The sequence below is a fragment of the Humulus lupulus genome, chromosome 6 (genome assembly GCF_963169125.1).
Source record: "Humulus lupulus chromosome 6, drHumLupu1.1, whole genome shotgun sequence".
NCBI lineage: Eukaryota > Viridiplantae > Streptophyta > Magnoliopsida > Rosales > Cannabaceae > Humulus > Humulus lupulus.
In genome coordinates, this window is record NC_084798.1 from 223,485,325 (window position 1) to 223,507,589 (window position 22,265).

The window sequence follows — 22,265 nt, forward strand, 5'->3', positions numbered from 1 at the left end:
TCTCTCTGGGGTACGTATCACAAAATATCCTCTTTTATTAATTCATTGTTTTCTTTTTCTTGTTATCTACAGTACGTCTTCTCAATATATATAGTTTATTTAAGTAGTATACTCCTGGGAAAAGTAGAATAATATATAAAATTTAATGGTATCATTCTATTAATTTCGACATGATGCAAATATTTTATATCTGGCATATCACATTGCCATAACTTTAATAGTGTAAGAATGAAAAAAAAAAAAACCAATATTTCATGCATATCTCGAATGTTTAAAAAAAAATAACACATCACTTTTATTAGAGAAATTTCTTGCTGTTTTTATTTTTTAGATAGGAGACTACGTCAAAGTGATCATTAATAAAGAAGAAAGAAGAAAATGGTAGTGACTACTATGCTGAACTACTACTTGTTTGTTATCATAACTGGATCGTCAACAGTACTAGCTGTATTTGTCAAACCTGGTTGTCCAGAAAAGTGCGGAAACATAACTATTCCATTCCCATTCGGAATTGGATCGTCCAATTGTTTTCTTAACAAATGGTTCGAAATCTCCTGCCTCAACTCTACTACGCCTTTCCTCGAACAAACTCAACTACAGGTACTTAACTTTTCTATAATTGATAATTATGAGAGACTATCCGAATGGGTTCAGGTGAGAAGCCCCATCAGTTTCTTCAACTGTGCAAATAAGACAAGCAAAAAATCAGCAAATTTAACAGGAAGCCCTTTCTACTATGCTTATGACAATGACTTCGTTGCAGTAAGTTGTGGTCTTGTTGCCAAGTACGAAATGAGGAATGGTAAGGAGGTCTACCAAAAAGGGTGCAGTAGCAGCAGTTCCACATGCTCATCATCATCACCATCCAATAGCAGTAATAATATTGATTTTAGTAATTGCGATGGCGTTAAATGTTGTCGTTCTTTTTTCTCTACGGGTACAGGTGACAGCTTCAAAATCTCTATGGATAATGATTCTAGTACGACTCGTGATAACGAATACTGCAAATATGCATTCCTGATAGATCCTAATGAAATTGATAAATACAAAACATCCCATCATCTGGATTATTATGTTCCTGTCCTACTAACTTGGTCCCTTAATGTTACGTATTTGGACATATTTAAAACACATGTTATCCCAACCAGATCCAGATCTAGCAACTTCTACTGCAGCAGCTATAATGGTACTTTAAATTCCTCTCTAGATAGGAATGGTACTTTAAATTCCTCTCTAGATAGGATATACAGTTGTCGCTGCAGATATGGATTTCGAGGGAGTGCGCACGTTCAGGACGGGTGTCAAGGTAATCCTCAATCCACCACTAATATTTTTTAAATTAATTCGTATATATATATATATTGGGGTGTAACTGTTATTATAGAATGATCAATGTCTATATTTATAGTTATTAATTAATAATTTTAAAAATAATTTTAATATATTTATTATAAAAATATAATATTTTAAAATTTTCATTTTTCAAATATATTTCAATTTCTAAATTCATGATCATTTTTTTTTATTTATACATAACTAAAGGACTAAATGAATAAATAAATTGCTTTAGTTGGATAAAGGATATTATATGTCTATAGAATATTTAATTTATTATTATTTTGACAATATATTATGTAATTATTGATTTTAGATATTGAATTTTATGAAAGTATATGCACGTACTTATTACACAAAAACGTACATATATATATATATATCATAATAAATACATAAAAAATAGTAATATTTCTTTCAAATATATATTAACCAGAAAAATAATACAAATTAATTGTCAGATATTAATGAATGCAATGATGAGAAAATCCCGAATCCATGTCATGGAGACAGTACTTGCGTCAACACAATCGGGGGATATCGTTGTAGTTATAAGCGCAAATTTATCTTTATAGGTATATGGTTTTATATACAATGCATAATATATGCCTGCTTATCAATTCATCATAAAATAATATTTTATAATGCATGCACGGTTAATGAACTAATTTGTAAAAATAGGGAAAATTCATTACCAATAGTGGTACATCAAGGAATTTATTCATTCCAACAAAAGTAAAAATAAATAATAATAATATTGGATATAATAATATATATTAGAACAAAATTTTAATATTTATTTGTAAAATTTAAATAATACAAATACATTTTTTTTTTATAAATTATAAATTTATTTTAAATAAGGGAAATACTGTTAAAAATTAACTATAAAGTTTTGGAATAATTGGAATTTTGCCACTTTTTTACTTGAACATTACTACAATAAAATAGAGACATTTTCATCCCTTTTTTAAGTGACACAACAGAAATTTCACGCCACTCTACAAAGCAATGTGTTCATGTAAACTTGTTGATATGAATGAAGATTAAAGAAATAAAATACAGAGAATCAATTTTCATAATACCTTAAAAAAATAAGTTAATGTGATAATTCTGTTTATTTATCATATAAAATTTATATTAACAAACTAAAGTTTTGAAGAGAAATAAAAGCAATATAAAGTTTTATTTAATTTACGCCAATTTAATATTACAAACTAATTGTTAATGCTTTGATTAAAAAAATGCCATATATTTGTGTTTATTCATTCATAACTTGTTAAACAGGAGTTGGGAGTGCTCTTGGAGCCTTAGTACTTGTTTTTGGTACATGGAGACTATACAAATTCATAAAGAAAAGAAAAGAAATTAAATAGAAGAAAATATTTTTCAAACGAAATGGTGGCCTTTTGTTGGAACAGCAAATACACTCGAGTGAAAACAATGTCGAGCAAACCAAGTTGTTCGATGCAAAAGAGTTAGAGAAGGCAACAAAAATTTTTAGTATAGACAGAGTTCTTGGACAAGGAGGTCAAGGCACTGTGTACAAAGGAATGTTGGAAGACGGAAAGATTGTTCTGATAAAGAAGTCTAAAATAATTGATGAAGCCAAACTCTCTGAATTCATTAATGAGGTTGTTATTCTTACGCAAATCAATCATAGAAATGTTGTCAAGCTCTTGGGATGTTGTTTGGAGACAGATGTTCCACTTCTAGTTTATGAATTTATCCCAAACGGAACACTTTCTGAGAATATTCATGAGAGAAATGCAGAGTTTCCTTTTACATGGAGCATGTGATTACAAATTGCAACTGAAGTTGCAGGAGCTCTTTCATACTTACATTCAGCAGCTTCTTTTCCAATTTATCATCGGGATGTTAAGTCTACAAACATACTCCTTGATGAAAAATTGAGAGCTAAAGTTGCAGACTTTGGTACATCAAGAACTATTTCCTTAGAGCAAACACACTTGACTACTGTAGTTTATGGCACATTTGGTTATCTAGATCCAGAATATTTTCAAACAAGCCAATTTCAAGATAAGAGTGATGTTTATAGTTTTGGAGTGATTCTTGTTGAGCTCTTGACTGGACAAAAAGCAATATCTGCAACAAGATCAGAGGAAGGAATAAGTTTGGCGACATATTTTATAATGACAATGGAGGAAAATAGCAGTAGTCTGTTCAACATTCTTGATAGTCAAGTTCTCAAAGAAGCACCAAAAGAAGAGATCATAGTTGTTGCTGATCTTGCACAGAGATGCTTACATTTGAGCGGAAGGAATCGACCTACCATGAAAGAAGTAGCAAAGGAGCTAGAAAGGATACAAGTCATTGATAATAAAGATTCAAAGGGTAGTCAACATAATTACGAAGAGTTAGCGTATGCACAACCTGAAGTTATAGACTACTCTTGGAATGCTTCCACGTCATCAACTTTTTATAGTAATGCTTCTAGCTCCTCGTTGCATCAAGAATTACCATTATTATAAGGTATCCTTTTTGTAATACTTTTCACCTATATTTTCTTTTTCAAATTTAGATAGTTATAAAAACAATAATATATATTTGACTGTTGAATTATAATTTGGAATACTTTATAGGTTATTGTAGTTTATATGTATTGTTTAATTAGTATCCATTTTAATTTATTCCCACATTGATTATAAAGCCAATTGTTATCTATTGTGACAAAAAAAATACTTGGGGAAGATTTAGTGTTGGGAATGCTTAAGTTTATTATTATAATTAAATTTAATTGGACAAATATAAGAATTTAAACATATTTGACCAAAGCCTCTCATTTCTTTGTTTCGTGCAGCTCTCATCTCTCATTCTCATTTCTCTTATAAATATATATATATACAGTAAATTATATGTCATAGTTTTGTATTTTAGAGTTTATAGTGTATGCATAAATTAAACACAGTAATTAGTTCAAAATGGACTGTGTTTGGCTGACACTACAAATAAATGTAACCTTTAGTGACAACTTTTTAGTCACAACATATATTTTGTGTGACTAAATGTCACTTTTAGTAACAACAAAATATTACTTGTGACTAAAAAGTCATACTTAATCACAAGTTGTCACTAATGTAGCTTTAGTCACAACCTATTATTTTTAGTGATAAAATTTGTTGTGACTAAAAATACATTTAGTGACAACAAATTGTGATCTTTGTGACTAATACTTTTCGCCACGGATTTTTTAGTGATGACATAAGTATAATAATTTTTCCTTAGTCACAATTTTTTTGTTTTTAGTCACAAAATTTGTTGTGACTAAAACTAAGGTTTTTTGTAGTGTGATATTATTGTCATTTTTCAGAAATATATATATTGCTTTTGGATTGAAGTTGGCTCTGATGAGTTGGACTTTATTGTATGGAGTTATCGACTTTTTATTTCATGAGACTTTGTTATGAACATTTTATATGGACTTTATTATATATGTACGAGACTTTGAATATTTTAGACTTGTAGACTTTTATAAGTGTGAGATTTTAGATAATTTAGACTTGTGGTCGGATTATGTATATTTTAGACTTTATTATGCCGGTACGAGATTAATTTGGATGAAGATATGAAGGTTTTATAAAATTTTATTATCAACGATATAAGTAATATGATAATCGAAACAACTCAATTAATTTTACTTTCCAAACAAAATTTTATCTTTTCTTTATTAGTTTTTTCTCCTCCATTTTCTTTCTTCCCCCTTTTTATTTTATTTTATTTTTTTCTGCGGAAAAAAACATGCACATACTGATAGTACGGATATATTATATATTTTTTGGAATATTATATATTCTGACTAATGTCACATAAATTCCTCATTCACACAAATATAACATTTCCAACTTTGTCATCTCTCTCTGTCTCTGGTGGAAATATCACAAAGACTCTCTTCTAGCTAGCTAGTACGTATCACAACATATCCTCTTTTATTAATTCATTGTGTTTTCTTTTTCTTGTTATCGATATATAGAATAGATAAATTTCATGCGCAAATATTCATCTATATATATATGTGTGTGGTTGAGACAACGTTGTTTACCTCTCTATTTATTTTATATCTGGCACATGGAGGTGTGTGTGAATAGTGGATTAGTTGGAATATATGATGGTGTGGTGAGGTTATGCAAGTTAGGCGCGTGTGTGTGTTAGAGGTGTAGTGGGATTATGCAAGTTGGATTAATATATTCGAAAGGATAGAATAATTAATGGTATGTGAACAGAAGTGTGAAAAGAAAAATTGGCAGTGGAGACATGAAAATACAAGGACTATTTAATTGCTAGTGGAAGAAAAAGTGAAACATGACAAGACTAACCCAATTCCTAGTATTATTAGTCAATGCTCATTATTTGTTTATGTTGTAGTCAATACATAAATTATATTGCATTTATCTTATAAGAATATTGCTTTTATTATAATAATTTTTTAGTTGATTCATTATTATGCTAAAGTAACCAAAATTATAAAAAAAAACCAATATTTCATGCATATCTCGAATGTTTAAAAAAAAATAACACATCACTTTTATTAGAGAAATTTCTTGCTGTTTTTATTTTTTAGATAGGAGACTACGTCAAAGTGATCATTAATAAAGAAGAAAGAAGAAAATGGTAGTGACTACTATGCTGAACTACTACTTGTTTGTTATCATAACTGGATCGTCAACAGTACTAGCTGTATTTGTCAAACCTGGTTGTCCAGAAAAGTGCGGACACATAACTATTCCATTCCCATTCGGAATTGGATCGTCCAATTGTTTTCTTAACAAATGGTTCGAAATCTCCTGCCTCAACTCTACTACGCCTTTCCTCGAACAAACTCAACTACAGGTACTTAACATTTCTATACTTGATAATTACGACAGTAGACCATCCGAATGGGTTCAGGTGAGAAGCCCCATCAGTTTCTTCAACTGTGCAAATAAGACAAGCAAAAAATCAGCAAATTTAACAGGAAGCCCCTTCTACTATGCTTATGACAATGACTTCATTGCAGTAAGTTGTGGTCTTGTTGCCAAGTACGAAATGAGGAATGGAAAGGAGGTCTACCAAAAAGGGTGCAGTAGCAGCAGTTCCACATGCTCATCATCATCATCATCATCCAATAGCAGTAATAATATTGATTTTAGTAATTGCGACGATGGCGTTAAATGTTGTCGTTCTATTTTCTCTACGAGTACAGGTGACAGATTCAAAATCTCTATGGATAATGATTCTAGTACGACTCGTGATAACGAATATTGCAAATATGCGTTCCTGATAGATCCTAATGAAATTGATAAATACAAAACATCCCATCATCTGGATTATTATGTTCCTGTCCTACTAACTTGGTCCCTTAATGTTACGTATTTCGACATATTTAAAACACATGTTATCCAGATCTAGCAACTTCTACTGCAGCAGCAATAATGGTACTTTAAATTCCTCTCTCGATAGGATATACAGCTGTCGCTGCAGATATGGATTTCGAGGGAGTGCGTACATTCAGGACGGGTGTCAAGGTAATCCTCAATCCACCACTAATATTTTTTAAATTAATTCGTATATATATGTATATATATATATATATTTGGGTGTAACTGTTACTCCCCTATAGATATATTTTAATATTAATTATTAAATTAAGATCAATAATCAATAGTTTATATTTATAGTTATTAATTAATATTTTTAAAAATAATTTTAATTTTTTACCTAATGAAAAAAGTAAATTTATTATAAAAATATAATATTTTAAAGTTTTCATTTTTTAAATATATTTCAATTTCTAAATACATGATCATTTTTTTATTTATACATAACTAAAGGACTAAATGAATAAATAAATTGCTTTAGTTGGATAAAGGATATTGTATGTCTATAGAATATTTAATTTATTATTATTTTGACAATATATTATGTAATTATTGATTTTAGATATTGAATTTTATGAAAGTATATGCACGTACTTATTACACAAAAACGTACATATATATATCATAATAAATACATAAAAAATAGTAATATTTATTTCAAATATATATTAACAAGAAAAATAATACAAATTAATTGTCAGATATTAATGAATGCAATGATGAGAAAATCCCGAATCCATGTCATGGAGACAGTACTTGCGTCAACACAATCGGGGGATATCGTTGTAGTTATAAGCGCAAATTTATCTTTATAGGTATGTCTTTATTATATACAATGCATATTTATGTATGTATGCCTGGTTATCAATTCATTCATAAAATAATATTTATAATGCATGCACGGTTAATTAACTAATTCTATAAAAATAGCAAAAAATCATTACCCATAGTGGTACATTTAGGAATTCATTCCAACAAAAGTAAAAACAAATAATAATAATATTGGATATAATAATATATATTAGAACAAAAATTTAAATATTTATTTGTACAATTTAAATAATACAAATATATTTTTTCGATAAATTATAAATTTATTTTCAAATAAGGGAAATATTGTTAAAAATTAACTATAAAGTTTTGGAATAATTGGAATTTTGCCACTTTTTTACTCGAACATTACTACAATAAAATAGAGACATTTGCATCCCTTTTTTAAGTGACACAACAGAAATTTCACGCCACTCTACAAAGCAATGTGTGTATGTAAACTTGTTGATATGAACGAAGATTAAAGAAATAAAATACAGAGAATCAATTTTCATAATACCTTAAAAAAATAAGTTAATGTGATAATTCTGTTTATTTATCATAAAATTTATATTAAAAAACTAAAGTTTTGAAGAGAAATAAAAGCAATATAAAGTTTTATATAATTTACGCCAATTTAATATTACAAACTAATTGTTAATGCTTTGATTAAAAAAATGCCATATATTTGTGTTTATTTATTCATAACTTGTTAAACAGGAGTTGGGAGTGCTCTTGGAGCCTTAGTACTTGTTTTTGGTACATGGAGACTATACAAATTCATAAAGAAAAGAAAAGAAATTAAACAGAAGAAAATATTTTTCAAACGAAATGGTGGCCTTTTGTTGGAACAGCAAATACACTCGAGTGAAAACAATGTCGAGCAAACCAAGTTGTTCGATGCAAAAGAGTTAGAGAAGGCAACAAAATTTTTTAGTATAGACAGAGTTCTTGGACAAGGAGGTCAAGGCACTGTGTACAAAGGAATGTTGGAAGGCGGAAAGATTGTCGCGATAAAGAAGTCTAAAATAATTGATGAAGCCAAACTCTCTGAATTCATTAATGAGGTTGTTATTCTTACGCAAATCAATCATAGAAATGTTGTCAAGCTATTGGGATGTTGTTTGGAGACAGATGTTCCACTTCTAGTTTATGAATTTATCCCAAATGGAACACTTTCTGAGTATATTCATGAGAGAAATGCAGGGTTTCCTTTTACATGGAGCATGCGATTACAAATTGCAACTGAAGTTGCAGGAGCTCTTTCATACTTACATTCAGCAGCTTCTTTTCCAATTTATCATCAGGATGTTAAGTCTACAAACATACTCCTTGATGAAAAATTGAGAGCTAAAGTTGCAGACTTTGGTACATCAAGAACTATTTCCTTAGAGCAAACACACTTGACTACTGTAGTTTATGGCACATTTGGTTATCTAGATCCAGAATATTTTCAAACAAGCCAATTTACAGATAAGAGTGATGTTTATAGTTTTGGAGTGATTCTTGTTGAGCTCTTGACTGGAAAAAAAGCAATATCTGCAACAAGATCAGAGGAAGGAATAAGTTTGGCGACATATTTTATAATGACAATGGAGGAAAATAGCAGTAGTCTGTTCAACATTCTTGATAGTCAAGTTCTCAAAGAAGCGCCAAAAGAAGAGATCATAGTTGTTGCTGATCTTGCACAAAGATGCTTACATTTGAGCGGAAGAAATCGACCTACCATGAAAGAAGTAGCAAAGGAGCTAGAAAGGATACAAGTCGGTGATAATAAAGATTCAAAGGGCAGTCAACATAATTACGAAGAGTTGGCATATGCACAACCTGAATTTATAGACTACTCTTGGAATGCTTCCACGTCATCAACTTTTTATAGTAATGCTTCTAGCTCCTCGTTGCATCAAGAATTACCATTATTATAAGGTATCCTTTTTTAATACTTTTCACCTATATTTTCTTTTTCAAATTTGGATAGTTATAAAAACAATAATATATATTTGACTGTTGAATTATAATTTGGAATACTTTAAAGGTTATTGTAGTTTATATGTATTGTTTAATTAGTATCCATTTTAATTTATTCCCACATTGATTATAAAGCCAATTGTTATCTATTGTGACAAAAAAAATACTTGGGGAAGATTTAGTGTTGGGAATGCTTAAGTTTATTATTATAATTAAATTTAATTGGACAAATATAAGAATTTAAACATATTTGACCGAAGCCTCTCATTTCTTTGTTTCGTGCAGCTCTCAGCTCTCATTCTCACGCTCTCTCTCATTCTCATTTCTCTTATAAATATATATATATACAGTAAATTATATGTCATAGTTTTGTATTTTAGAGTTTATAGTGTATGCATAAATTAAACACAGTAATTAGTTCAAAATGGACTTTGTTTGGCTGATATTATTGTCATTTTTCAGAAATATATATATTGCTTTTGGATTGAAGTTGGCTCTGATGAGTTGGACTTTATTGTATGGAGTTATCGACTTTTTATTTCATGAGACTTTGTTCTGAACATTTTATATGGACTTTATTATATATGTACGAGACTTTGAATATTTTAGACTTGTAGACTTTTATAAGTGTGAGATTTTAGATAATTTAGACTTGTGGTCGGATTATGTATATTTTAGACTTTATTATGACGGTACGAGATTAATTTGGATGAAGATATGAAGGTTTTATAAAATTTTATTATCAACGATATAAGTAATATGATAATCGAAACAACTCAATTAATTTTACCAACTACTAGATGTAGGAGCTATATAGCCCCACCAGTCTGCCTCCTTAATATACACCGAGTGCACCCACTTCACCCAAAGGTTATCCTCCTTCTTAGCAATAGCCCAAACAAGTTTCCCAATAGCACACCGGTTCCACAGACCAATGTCTGAAAAGCCCAGACCTCCCACATCTTCTCAATCTCAGACCAAGAAACACGACCTGGCCCTTCCATAAAATCAGAACCTTTCCAAAGAAAAGCTCGGCAAATTTGCTTGATTCTTTTGATCACCAGCTTGGGTAAAATAATCACTTGAGACCAGTACAAATTAATAGACAGCAAAACAGAATTGATAAGAGTACATCTCCCTGCAAAAGAGAGATTTATTGAGCTCCAAGTCCTAACTCTTTTAACCATCTTCTCAACTAAACACTCACAATCAGCTGGAGTTATTCTAGTATTACTAATGGTCATCCCTAAGTATTTGAAAGGAAGCTGACCTCTGCTAAACCCAGTCATATCAGTGATTCTATTCCAATCTCCACCATTCAGTCCAACACCATAAATGGCTGACTTAGCTTTGTTTGCTTTTAAACCAGAAGAATCTGAGAACAACTGAAATCCCCTGAGTAAAGTATGAATGGCTTTAAAGGTTCCTTTGCTAAACAAAAGCAAATCATCTGCAAAGCAGAGATGATTTAACTCCAGAGACTCACATCTTGGATGATATTTAAAATCCTTATGATTCCCTACTGCCACCATTAACCTCGACAGATACTCCATACCGATTACAAACAACAGAGGGGACAAAGGATCCCCTTGCCTTAAACCTCTCCTAGACGACAAACAACCTATTTGAGCCCCATTGATCATGAAAGAGAATCTTGGAGTAGTAACATAGACCATAATCAAATTGATAAACTTAGATGGAAAATTTAGAGCAGTCAACATTTCTTGCAGAAAATTCCAATCCAAGGTGTAATAAGCTTTTTGGAGGTCTATTTTAATCATACAAGAAGAGCTAGAACTTTGCCTCCCATAACCCTTCACTAAGTCTTGGCAGATCATAATGTTATGAGCTATATTCCTGCGTTGCACGAAACCACTTTGACTATCAGAGATAATTGTAGGTAAAATCACTCTAAGTCTAGAACAAATCATTTTGGTGGCTACTTTATAGATCACATTGCAGCAAGAAATTGGTCTATAATCACTAACATTCTTGGGGCAACTAGACTTAGGAATAAGGGTGATATTGGTTGTAGTAAGCTCCTTAATCAGCTTACCCGAATGAAGGAAAGACAGAACTGCTTTAATAACATCCTCTCCAGTAATAAGCCAAGTGTGTTTAAAAAATGCACTACTGTAACCATCAGGACCTGGTGCCTTCTCATCAGGAATGGAGAAAAGAGCTTCTTTCACTTCCTCTTTGGTGTAATGCTTCATCAGAAAGTCTGCCTGATCTTCAAAAACTACCTTCCCAGCTTTGACCACCCTGTCTAAAACAGTTTTCCTCCCATTAGAAACAGAGCCAAATAACTCTGAATAATAGTCATTGAACACCTGAATCACTCCTTCTTGAGTATCAAACCAATGACCATTCATATCCCTTATGGTATGAATAGAATTCTGAATCCTTCTATTCCTGATACTCCTGTGAAACAAATTTGTATTATCATCTCCATGCTTGATCCAATCTAATTTAGCTTTCTGCTGTAAAAAATTAATCATATTCTGGTGCGCATGATGATACTCAACTCTACAACTAATTTCCTCATTCATCAATTGAGTATTACCAGGAGAGTCATTAATTTTTCCTTGAATCTCCAGCAGCTTCTGAAAAGTCTCAGCATCCTTAACAAAAACATCCCCCTTTCCCTCCTTATTGAGTTTAGTTAAGACTCCCCTAAGCTTTTTTAACTTGGAGATTAAACAAAACATAGGGGTTCCTGTAATTTCTTCATTCCAACAAGAGGAGATCTTATTTAAGAAATCTTTATGACTACTCCAAAAATTGAAATATCTGAAGGGTTTCCGGATCTCACACTCTAAAGAAAACGTCACCAAACAAGGACTATGGTCAAAATCCCCTTCAGGAAAGAAAATGGCCTCAGCATTTGAGAATTTTCCCAGCCAGTGGTCATTTACCAACACTCTGTCCAGCTTTGCATACACACGAGAGCTCCCCTCTTGCTTATTATTCCAAGTAAAAAAGTTCCCAGTAAATTTCATATCTACTAGTCCACACTTCTCCACACAGCTTTGGAAAGGGACCATTTCAGCTCTATTTCCTCTATAGTGAAGTCTATCGGAAGGAGACAAAACAGAGTTAAAATCCCCCATTATCATCCAAGGACAACTAGTGATACTTCCTATATGCTTCATATCCTCCCAAAGCCTTTCTCTACCATTCATATCATTTAGAGCATACACCACAGTAACTGCAAACTGGATTCCATGCTTAATCTGAACTAAAAAGTGCATCCATTGACTTGAGCTACCCCGAATATCTACTATAAAACTGTTCAGATTCCAAGCTACAACTATCCGACCATTAGGATGATTAGTTAAATTGCAAGTGAAACACCATCCTTGAAACATATTAAGGTATAAGGTTCCCATTTTAGAAACCTTAACCCTTGTTTCTAGGAGACTAACAAAACCAATTCGTTTATTGGATATCATTCTCATGACATCATTTTGCTTGTTAGTTTTGTTAAGTCCCCTAACATTCCAGCAAAATAGTCTATCCATTAATTAATGGAGGACCTCCCCCTCCATCAATATTGGACCTCATTTCTTGAAGCACTACTCCCACATGCATTTCTGCATCAGAAAACTGATCTAAAGCCTTGAAAGAATTACTCACATTCACTTCTGTGTCCTTTGGTATCTTCATTTTTGAGCCTTTAACTTGGGAAAAACCATCTGGGTCCTTCTTTCGTTCAATCTGCTCCTGTGCTCGAGGAACCTTCCCTGTTACATCAGTTTGCTGCATACTAGAAATTTTCGGTTGCCAGATTTGAGATGTCCCTGGTTTGTTGAATAGTTATTTTACTTATGCTTTATTGAATAGTTTTATAAATTTACACAAAATTTCTAAGAATTGTTTAAAAATTATTTAATTAATTTAAGATTTATTACTTATTTAAATAAAATTTCAAGATTAATGTTTATTTTTATTAAAAATTGGTTGCATAATGTTATTGTTAATTTTATTTAATCATAATTAAAAATATATTATACTAATTATCAATTCACTATTTATTAAATTAGAAATTTTATTGAGTACTTTTAATTCTATAAAAAATTTGGCAGCATAACGACTGTATTTTCAAATATCCCAAAATTTAAAAACTTACAAATAACACATAAAAAAATATCCAGTCCCAGAACATACACAAAGCAATACAAATACATTGTAAATGACTATATAATTTATAATTATTACTCTAAATTTTATTAATTATTCAATTTTCTATTTAAAATATCATAATTCTACTAAAAATTAACAACAAAAACAAAGCATCAATATTCATCAACACTAAGAATAAAAAAAATTAACAACAACAAAAAAATTAAATAAAAAAACCCACTCTAATAATCAAACTTTATTAACCAAATCTAATAATCTAACACTAAAATTATTTAACCCAATCTAAAAAAAAAAACACTCAAATATTATATTTTCATACAAACATATTTTTATAACTAAAAGTCAAATTATATACCTAAAAAATAAACTATTAAATTAATAAATTTTAATACTAATAAATTAATTATTTATCCATAAGATTACACTAACTAAATCCTAAAGCTATATATGTATTTTACTAAAATACTACACAACATTATATCCTCAAAATAGGATATCACTAAACTTTTAACTAATTTTCATTTCTAATTGTTATTCTTACCTATTTTAAATACATAATAAAAAAATTATATATATAATATGACAACTAACAATATATTAACAATATTAAAAAAAATTATACATAAAACCTCAAATATATTTATGCCAAAAATATTAAAAAAACCAAAAAATTATAAATAAAATTCGTGATACCTGTAAAATCACTTGTGAATAATGCAATACCTGAAAAGAAATAAAGAAAAAACCCCATTGTTGAAGTAAAGATGCCCAAAATAGGAAAAAAAAAAAGGACAAATTTATACACAAAATAAAATGAAATATATACAAATACATACCTTGATAGACCCTATTGATGACTAAATCTTCTTTGGAAGGGAAGATTTCTCAAAAAACTAGCCCTTGGGGGCCGAAATCCAGAGAAAACCCAAAAAATGGCGGAGAGAAAACTATGGGGGTTTTTTTTGTTTCAGAGAAATGAGCTCTCTGTTTGGGGAAGATGAAGTATATAAAGGACTTATACTGAGAACATGTTCTCAGTATAGAGTCCTCGGTACATCAACTAAAATGAAAAAATACTGCGTAGCTTTGGCGCGGTTCTGAATTGTCTATACCGAGAACATGTTTGCAGTATAATGTTCTCGGTATATGCCTTATGTTTTGTAGTGTAAGCCACTTTCCTAATTTGTGTTATATAAATATATAACTTCCCATATTTAATATTATATGAATTCAATTAATAAATCAAAAAATAATTATATAATATTCAAATTATTATCTCCATTAAATGAGATACCACAATTAATTGGCGGCAATTCATGAAATATTTGAATAACCATCTTTAGAAAAACTACTATAAATTGATAAACTAATATAGTGAAAAAAAATAAACATAGAAGTATTTAATATAAAAGTACACATTGAACAATAAATTAACAAAACGTTTATATAACTATAACATGCTATTCTAATGTATTATTCATAAAGAATTAAAAAAAATTACTATGTATAATTATAATCTACCCATCTAACTAAAATATTTTTGTTTATTTTACTATACCATGATAAAAATAAATGAAAACAATATTTAACAATAGCGTTATTGTCTAACATATACGATACTGTTTATTTTATTAAAAACATAATACACAAATATGACAACTGTATACATTTACCATATCTACCAATTTAAAACAAAAAATAACAATTAAAAAATAAACAAATTTGTTTAAAGTACAATATATTCATTCAACATTAACAAAATAAACAATGTCCAAAAAATAAACATAAATTTAGTTGTATATTCATAGGAAGAAATATTCATAAAAATAAATATAAACATAACTTTATATTCATAAAAGGAAAAAAATTTAACATACAAAACAATCCAAAAAATTTAAAATGACATCATGAGCATAAACATAAAAATAAACAAAATTGCTACTAATAATAACCAATATATTAAATTTAAAATAAAAATATACTAGTGAGTTTATAAAAATAAACAAACAGTCACGTTAAATAGTATCAATGGCGAGTCTCCTCGGGTTCAGACTCAACCTCCATCTCTTCTTCCTTCTCCGGCGAGTTTATGGAAAGAGTATCACTGGCACTCCTGGTTGAGACCATCGGTTTGGAAGATGAAGAATAGAAATGGGTTTGAGTATATGAGTTTTCGGTTGGGAATGGAGAGAATAAGAGGTTTGGGGTTTTGAATTTGAATTTGAATTTGGGAAAATGTGCAGTGTTTGGGGCAATGTATATAACAGGTGTTTTATGGCAGAGGTTCAGAAATTTTTTGAAATAAACCAAAAAGAGAAAATATTTAAAAATGGTAAGTTTTAACTACATACCCTAATATCACACTTCTCAATTAATTAGGTAATATTTATATAAGAAATAATAAAGACAATTTTAGTAAATAAAATGAAAAATTGGTTAAGATTTGTATATATAAATGAAAATATATTAATTGGTATGAATATAGTAATTAAAAATAATATTGTAATGAATTGTGTAAAAACTCCATTTAGATAATTTTTTATGTAATTTTAGAAATACGCCACTAAATCATTTAAGAGCTTTTTTAAAAAAAAGTTAAAAAATAAAATTTAAAAACATTAAGTATTAAAACAACTCTAAGTTTTGAAATTCATGTCAAACGGGCCTTAAATATGAATATGGGGGATCCATTGTACAAATGTCACTTCTAGTTTTTGGGCTTCTTTCCCTAAAAATGTCATTTTTCAATTGGCTTTTAATTTTCAAAAATACCAATTTCTCTTTCAAAGCTTGCATCTTTATTTCTTTATATTTGCCACAATGCATTATTATTTATGCAAAATAAACATAAATTCAAATCAAATCAAATATTTTCAATAATAAAATATATTACATTAATTTCATAAAAATATTAATTAAAACTTAATTATTTTAACACTTAAGAACATTAAATACACATTTTCAAGAACTAATCAAGAAACTTCACAGCTATCAAATTGATTATGTAAAATCAAAGACAATCACATAATAGGTATTATTTCAAGAAAACATGATATGCTTGAGCAACTCACTCAGTTGACTCAGCAAACCAATCACAAACCTAGTTCACCACATGAACCATATTCATTTTCGAAAATTTTATTTCCTGGGTATATATTTTTCATAACAATTAGTAAATAGTGAAATCAAAAGAGTGAATGTTATATATATATATGTAACAATTATGTACCATGGAACTAACGTTGGAAAGTCCTTTAGACATTTAAAATGTATGTGGAGGTCAGTTTCGTTACTTCTACACCATATAATACTCGTCCAAATTAGCATTCAGACACAAGAATTTTCCAAGCCAAAATATAAGCTTAGAAAATTCATATAATTGATGATATGATCAAGTCATATTGTTATGTCTCAATCGACAATGATAATATTTTTGTTTTACTTGAAAATTTTTGAAAAATTCATAACTAATTAAAATGGAATGAAAAGTCAAGGTCCAAAAAGTAAATGTTGAAAGAGCCAAGTAATAGATGTATATATTATGCCATAAGAGTCGCCATTTGAAGCAAATACTTTGTTGGATCAACCTTATCATTTCTAGCATAAATTATTAAATTGTTAGCAAATTTAATCCTTATTAATTATACTTGTAATAATTTTCTTCAATAACACACATAAATAAAAAAAATTAAAAACTGACCAAATTCTTTTAGCAAAATATGGTTATCGAGAATAGTGATTACTAATTGAAGTGATCATAATATCAAAATATCAATGATAAGAAACCTTTTGAAAAAAATTCATGCTTTTTTTTATATACAAATTTATTTAAAAAAAACAGAAAACAAAGAGCTTGTCTATATATATGTCCTTGCAATGAAATTGAAAAGTAAAATTTTATGTCAAAATTCAAAAATCTTTTTAAACAAAGTGTTTAACCAACTGGAAAATCAGTTGTTGCAGCAAAAAGTAAAGAACATACTTCAAAGGTAATTTTATATATTTTTTTTATAATCTATTATTCAATGTGACTGCCAAATTTTAATATGTTTACTCCAAATTTTATACATAAATCAATACTTACTTAACAAGAACATGCACAAATTAAAATGATGACAACACTAAATTTCTCATTCGATTTTTATTTAATAAAAAAGTGCTAATTAGAGGGAAAAAAATCCATTCAAATAATTTTGATCAAGTAAACAGTGAGATTGATGGATAGAATGAAAGTAAATATCGCGAACTAAGAAAATTCAGCTAACAAAACTTCATACAGTCAAGTTTGGAAAAAAAAAAACTCTACATCAAAGTCTTTAATGCAAGTCACGTCTCAGACCATAATATTATTTGTACAATCAATAGATGTGTTAAAAGTCTAGCATAGAATAAGATAGGATGAATCAAGATTTCCGAACCCCCCAAAAAAAAGTTTAACGATCAATTATTAAAATGGTTTTGTTATGTATACTTTTGTTTTACGTGGAAGACTTTGAGATGTTTAATAATGAGGTTCATAGTGTCTTAATCATAGATAATAAGAAGACATGACGAATAAAATACCATATTAGTTTCCAATCTAATAAATACATTAAGGTGATCCATTCTTATTCAAGACTTTACACTTTTTAAAAAAAAAAAAAGTAATTAAATCACCATAGATAGAATTGTAGAGAACAAACTAAATGTGTGGATCATTTCCATCCAATTAGCTTATTGTTGTTTAACGCCCAAACGTGACTTCCACTTAGTGGTAGTTGTAGTATAGATGGGCGGTCGATTCCACAAGAAGGTAAAGAAACAAAGAACAAATAAAACGGTTAGAAGGTAAGTAATGTGAAAGTAGTAAAAGGAATTATATTTTTGTTGTTTTGAAGAATTGAAATGAAAGGAAAATAAATGATAAAAGGGGTTTGGTGAGGCATCGAGGTTCCACAATATATTTTGGTCACCTATTTACTTTGATAATTTGCTAATGTATTTGAGTAATAAAATCTCTTAGTTGAAGTACATGCATATGTTATTGTTATGAGAAACTTAGAATCGACATAATACCATTGGCAATATGCAATAAAAGACTATTCACAAAATAACAAACTAATATCTAATGCTAGTACTACTGTTATGAGAAATCTAGAAGCGACACTATACCATCTTGGCGATAATGCAGTAAAAGACTACACACAAAATAATAAAATTAATATAAATTATTTTAATAAAATTACATAGAAAAAGCTTGACTAAATCTATATAAAATTAATAATAAATATTAATTGCATAAATAATTATAGAAATAATAAAACTCAAATATTTGAACATTAAAACACTTTTATAAAATCAAAATAAAAAGATTGCAAAATATAAAGCTTCACCTATATCCTCATCAAAAGAAAACTCTAGCCTAAGTTAAAAGTCATTCTCACATTTTCCATTGAAAATGTGAGAAAACTAGGCTTAGAGATAAAATGGAGAAGAGGAAATAGAGAGAAAAGATGGTAGAGAGAGAAGTGTGTAGAAAATGTGTGTTTTTCAAATGAAAACTACATCATATTTATAGGTGTAGAATACAAATAAACTATGATGGAAATGACATGTGGCAATCTATCATTGGTTGAGAGGGAAGCACATGGATTGCTAATTTTTGTTGAAAAGAAGACACTTCTATTGGTTGAAAATGAAGCACATTGATTGTCAATATTTGTTGGAATGAGTTGTAATTAACATCTCTTATTGGTGGAGAAGAAATTTCATGGATTGGTGACATGACATCTTCATGAATTGGATTGAGCTTTTTCAATTTGGGCTTGGCTTCTTCAAAATGCCAACTTTCTTCATTTTCTTTTTGCTTTATTTTATTCAACCAAAATTGTATCATTTTCCTACAAAATAAAAACAAATTAAATCCAAATTAAATATTTTCATATATAAAATATATCACATTAATTCCATGAAAATATTAATTAAAACTTAATTTATTTTGACAATTAAAATCAATAAATGTGCATTTTCGACCCTTAATCACAACCCCCAACTAGCTTATTGCTAGTCCCTAGCAATTCAAGCGGAATAAAATTATTGCCAAGATGAATTAGTGAACTAGATTATGCAAAATCATTTAACAAAATGTTTAGTGAGAATTTAGAAAATGTTATTTAAAACTATCAAAATTGTAATTCAAGAGCTTTGTGTGTGTGCACCAACCCATATTGTTCTTTCCAAAAATTTACAACACAAACAATATTGAAAAATCACCAAAGAATAAAGTCTCAACTCCAAATCCTCACAAATGTATTAAAAATATTTTTATGGGAGATGGTTGACACTCTTCGAGTTGGAAATTTATCAATTAACGCTAAAAAATGGATGTTATCGTTTTAGGGCAAACAATGTTAACGAATATTGATCAAAAGATAGGCTAATCAATTAATTGGAATCTAAATGACATAAGAACCTTCGAGATTTTACAAAATAATATTAAGAGCCAAAATAAAATACTCAATTTTTTTTATGAAATTAATTGAAAACAAATGTAGTAATGTTGATTTTGTTGTTTTTTTTATTCGACATTTTTTTTCTTCAACAAAACTACAAAAGATGAAAATGAAAAATGTTGCTTTTGTTCTTTTTTTTTTCATTCATTTTTTTACATTTTTTTTTTTCTATTTTTTAATAATTTTTTTATTTTATATATATATATATATATATTTGACAAGAGACAACATAAGAATAAAGAAAAAAAATTACAAGAAATTAAAAAGAACTCATACAAAATAAATAAAGCCAAATAATTCCAACTCCTAATTAACTTCTTTCCTGCTCTATTTAATATGTTCAAATCAATGGAATGATTCAAGTTATTTACAATAAGAGTACTCTAGAGTTAGACGTATATAATTGTGGACTTAGACGTATAACAATATACATATATGACTAAACAAAAAAGACTTTTAAGCTGTTGATTATTGCTCGAGTCTTCTTTGCAATCCACATCTCAAATTAAAGAGGTAGGCCATGTCTTCTAATGCATGAAAGTTTGGTTCAGTAAAGACTTTTCAGCTGTGGATGTTTCCTCGAGTTTTCTATATTAATTGGTTCATATATATCATCAGTAAAGATTTTTATGTGGAATTTTCCTCGAGTCTTCTATATATGCTTATTTCTTTTTTATTCTATTTTATTTTTTTTCTGCTGAAAAGAACATGCACATACTGATAGGATGTCTTCTTCTTTTTCTTTTCTTTTTTTTTTTTAAAAAAGAAAAAAAAGAAAAATTGAATTTCACATATCTTTGGAATATTATATATTCTCACTAGTGTCACATAAATTCCTTATTCACACAAATAAAATTTCCAACTTGCTCATCTCTCTCTCTGTGGTACGTATCAGAAAATATCCTCTTTTATTAATTCATTGTTTTCTTTTGCTTGTTATCTACAGTACGTCTTCTCAATATATATATATATAGTTTATTTAGTAGTATATTCCTGGGAAAAGTAGAATAATATATAAAATTTAATGGTATCATTCTATTAATTTCGACATGATGCAAATATTTTATATCTGGCATATCATATTGCCATAACTTTAATAGTGTAAGAATGAAAAGAAAAAAAAAAAAAGCAATATTTCATGCATATCTCGACTGTTTAAAAAAAAATAAGACATCACCTTTTATTAGATAAATTTCTTACTGTTTTTATTTTTTAGATACGAGACGTACGTGAAAGTGATCATTAATAAAGAAGAAAGAAGAAAATGGTAGTGACTACTATGCTGAACTACTACTTGTTTGTTATCATAACTGGATGGTTATTAATGTCAAGGTCGTCAACAGTACTAGCTATACTTGTCAAACCTGGTTGTCAAGAAAAGTGCGGAAACATAACTATCCCATTCCCATTCGGAATTGGATCATCCAATTGTTTTCTTAACAAATGGTTCGAAATCTCCTGCCTCAACTCTACTTCGCCTGTCCTCGAACACATTCAACTACAGGTACTTGACATTTCTATAATTGATAATTACGACTATAGACAATCCGAATGGGTTCAGGTGAGAAGCCCCATCAGTTTCTTCAACTGTGCAAATAAGACAAGCAAAAAATCAGCAAACTTAACAGGAAGCCCGTTCTACTATTCTTCTGAGAATGGCTTCGTTGCAGTAAGTTGTGGTGCTTTTGCCAAGTACGAAACAAGGAGTGGTAACAGGGTCGTCCAGAATGGGTGCACCAGCAGCAGCTCCACCTGCTCATCATCATCATCCAATGGTATTGATTTTAGTAATTGCGATGGTGTTAAATGTTGTCGTACTTCTTTCGAAGCTAGTGACAGCTTCAAAATCTCCATGGATAATGATTCTAGTACGACTCTTGCAACAAATCGTGATAACGAATACTGCAAATATGCATTCCTGATTGATAGTTATGAAATTGATAAATACAAAACATCCCATGATGATGATCTGGATTATTATGTTCCCGCCCTACTAGATTGGTACTTTATTAACAGTACGTATTTCGACATATTTAAAACTCAAGTTCTGCCAACCAGCAGCTTCGACTGCGACAGCTATAATGGTACTTTAAATTCCTCTCTAGATAGGATATACAGCTGTCGCTGCGGTTATGGATTT

At 29.3% G+C, this 22,265-nt stretch overlaps 2 protein-coding genes and 1 pseudogene across 2 annotated transcripts in view; all 3 read left to right on the forward strand.

Annotated features, from left to right (window-relative positions):
• LOC133786233 (wall-associated receptor kinase-like 3) overlaps positions 1–22,060 on the forward strand; it is an 80,373-nt gene extending 58,313 nt beyond the window's left edge. Inside the window, exons 2-3 of the mRNA XM_062225434.1 lie at positions 21,342–22,004; positions 22,055–22,060. Of these exons, the coding sequence (XP_062081418.1) occupies positions 21,390–22,004; positions 22,055–22,060 (621 nt within the window). The 5' untranslated portion in view covers positions 21,342–21,389. The remainder of the gene's footprint in view (positions 1–21,341; positions 22,005–22,054) is intronic.
• Positions 238–4,114, forward strand: LOC133786232 (wall-associated receptor kinase-like 1; annotated as a pseudogene).
• On the forward strand, positions 6,527–9,794 carry LOC133784555 (wall-associated receptor kinase-like 9). Its single transcript, XM_062223850.1, has 4 exons — positions 6,527–6,857; positions 7,412–7,525; positions 8,244–9,446; positions 9,774–9,794. The coding sequence occupies exons 1-3, from the start codon at positions 6,695–6,697 to the stop codon at positions 9,443–9,445; spliced, it is 1,479 nt and encodes a 492-aa protein (XP_062079834.1). The 5' UTR covers positions 6,527–6,694; the 3' UTR covers position 9,446; positions 9,774–9,794.
• Positions 22,061–22,265: the final 205 nt, after the last annotated feature.

Excerpts from the sequence above, each read along its gene's own strand:
- LOC133784555 (XM_062223850.1), top strand. The coding sequence starts at position 6,695 with ATGTTACGTATTTCGACATATTTAAAACACATGTTATCCAGATCTAGC. Across the intron at positions 6,858-7,411 it reads CATTCAGGACGGGTGTCAAG|ATATTAATGAATGCAATGAT; the intron begins GTAATCCTCAAT and ends ATTAATTGTCAG. Across the intron at positions 7,526-8,243 it reads GCGCAAATTTATCTTTATAG|TTGGGAGTGCTCTTGGAGCC; the intron begins GTATGTCTTTAT and ends GTTAAACAGGAG.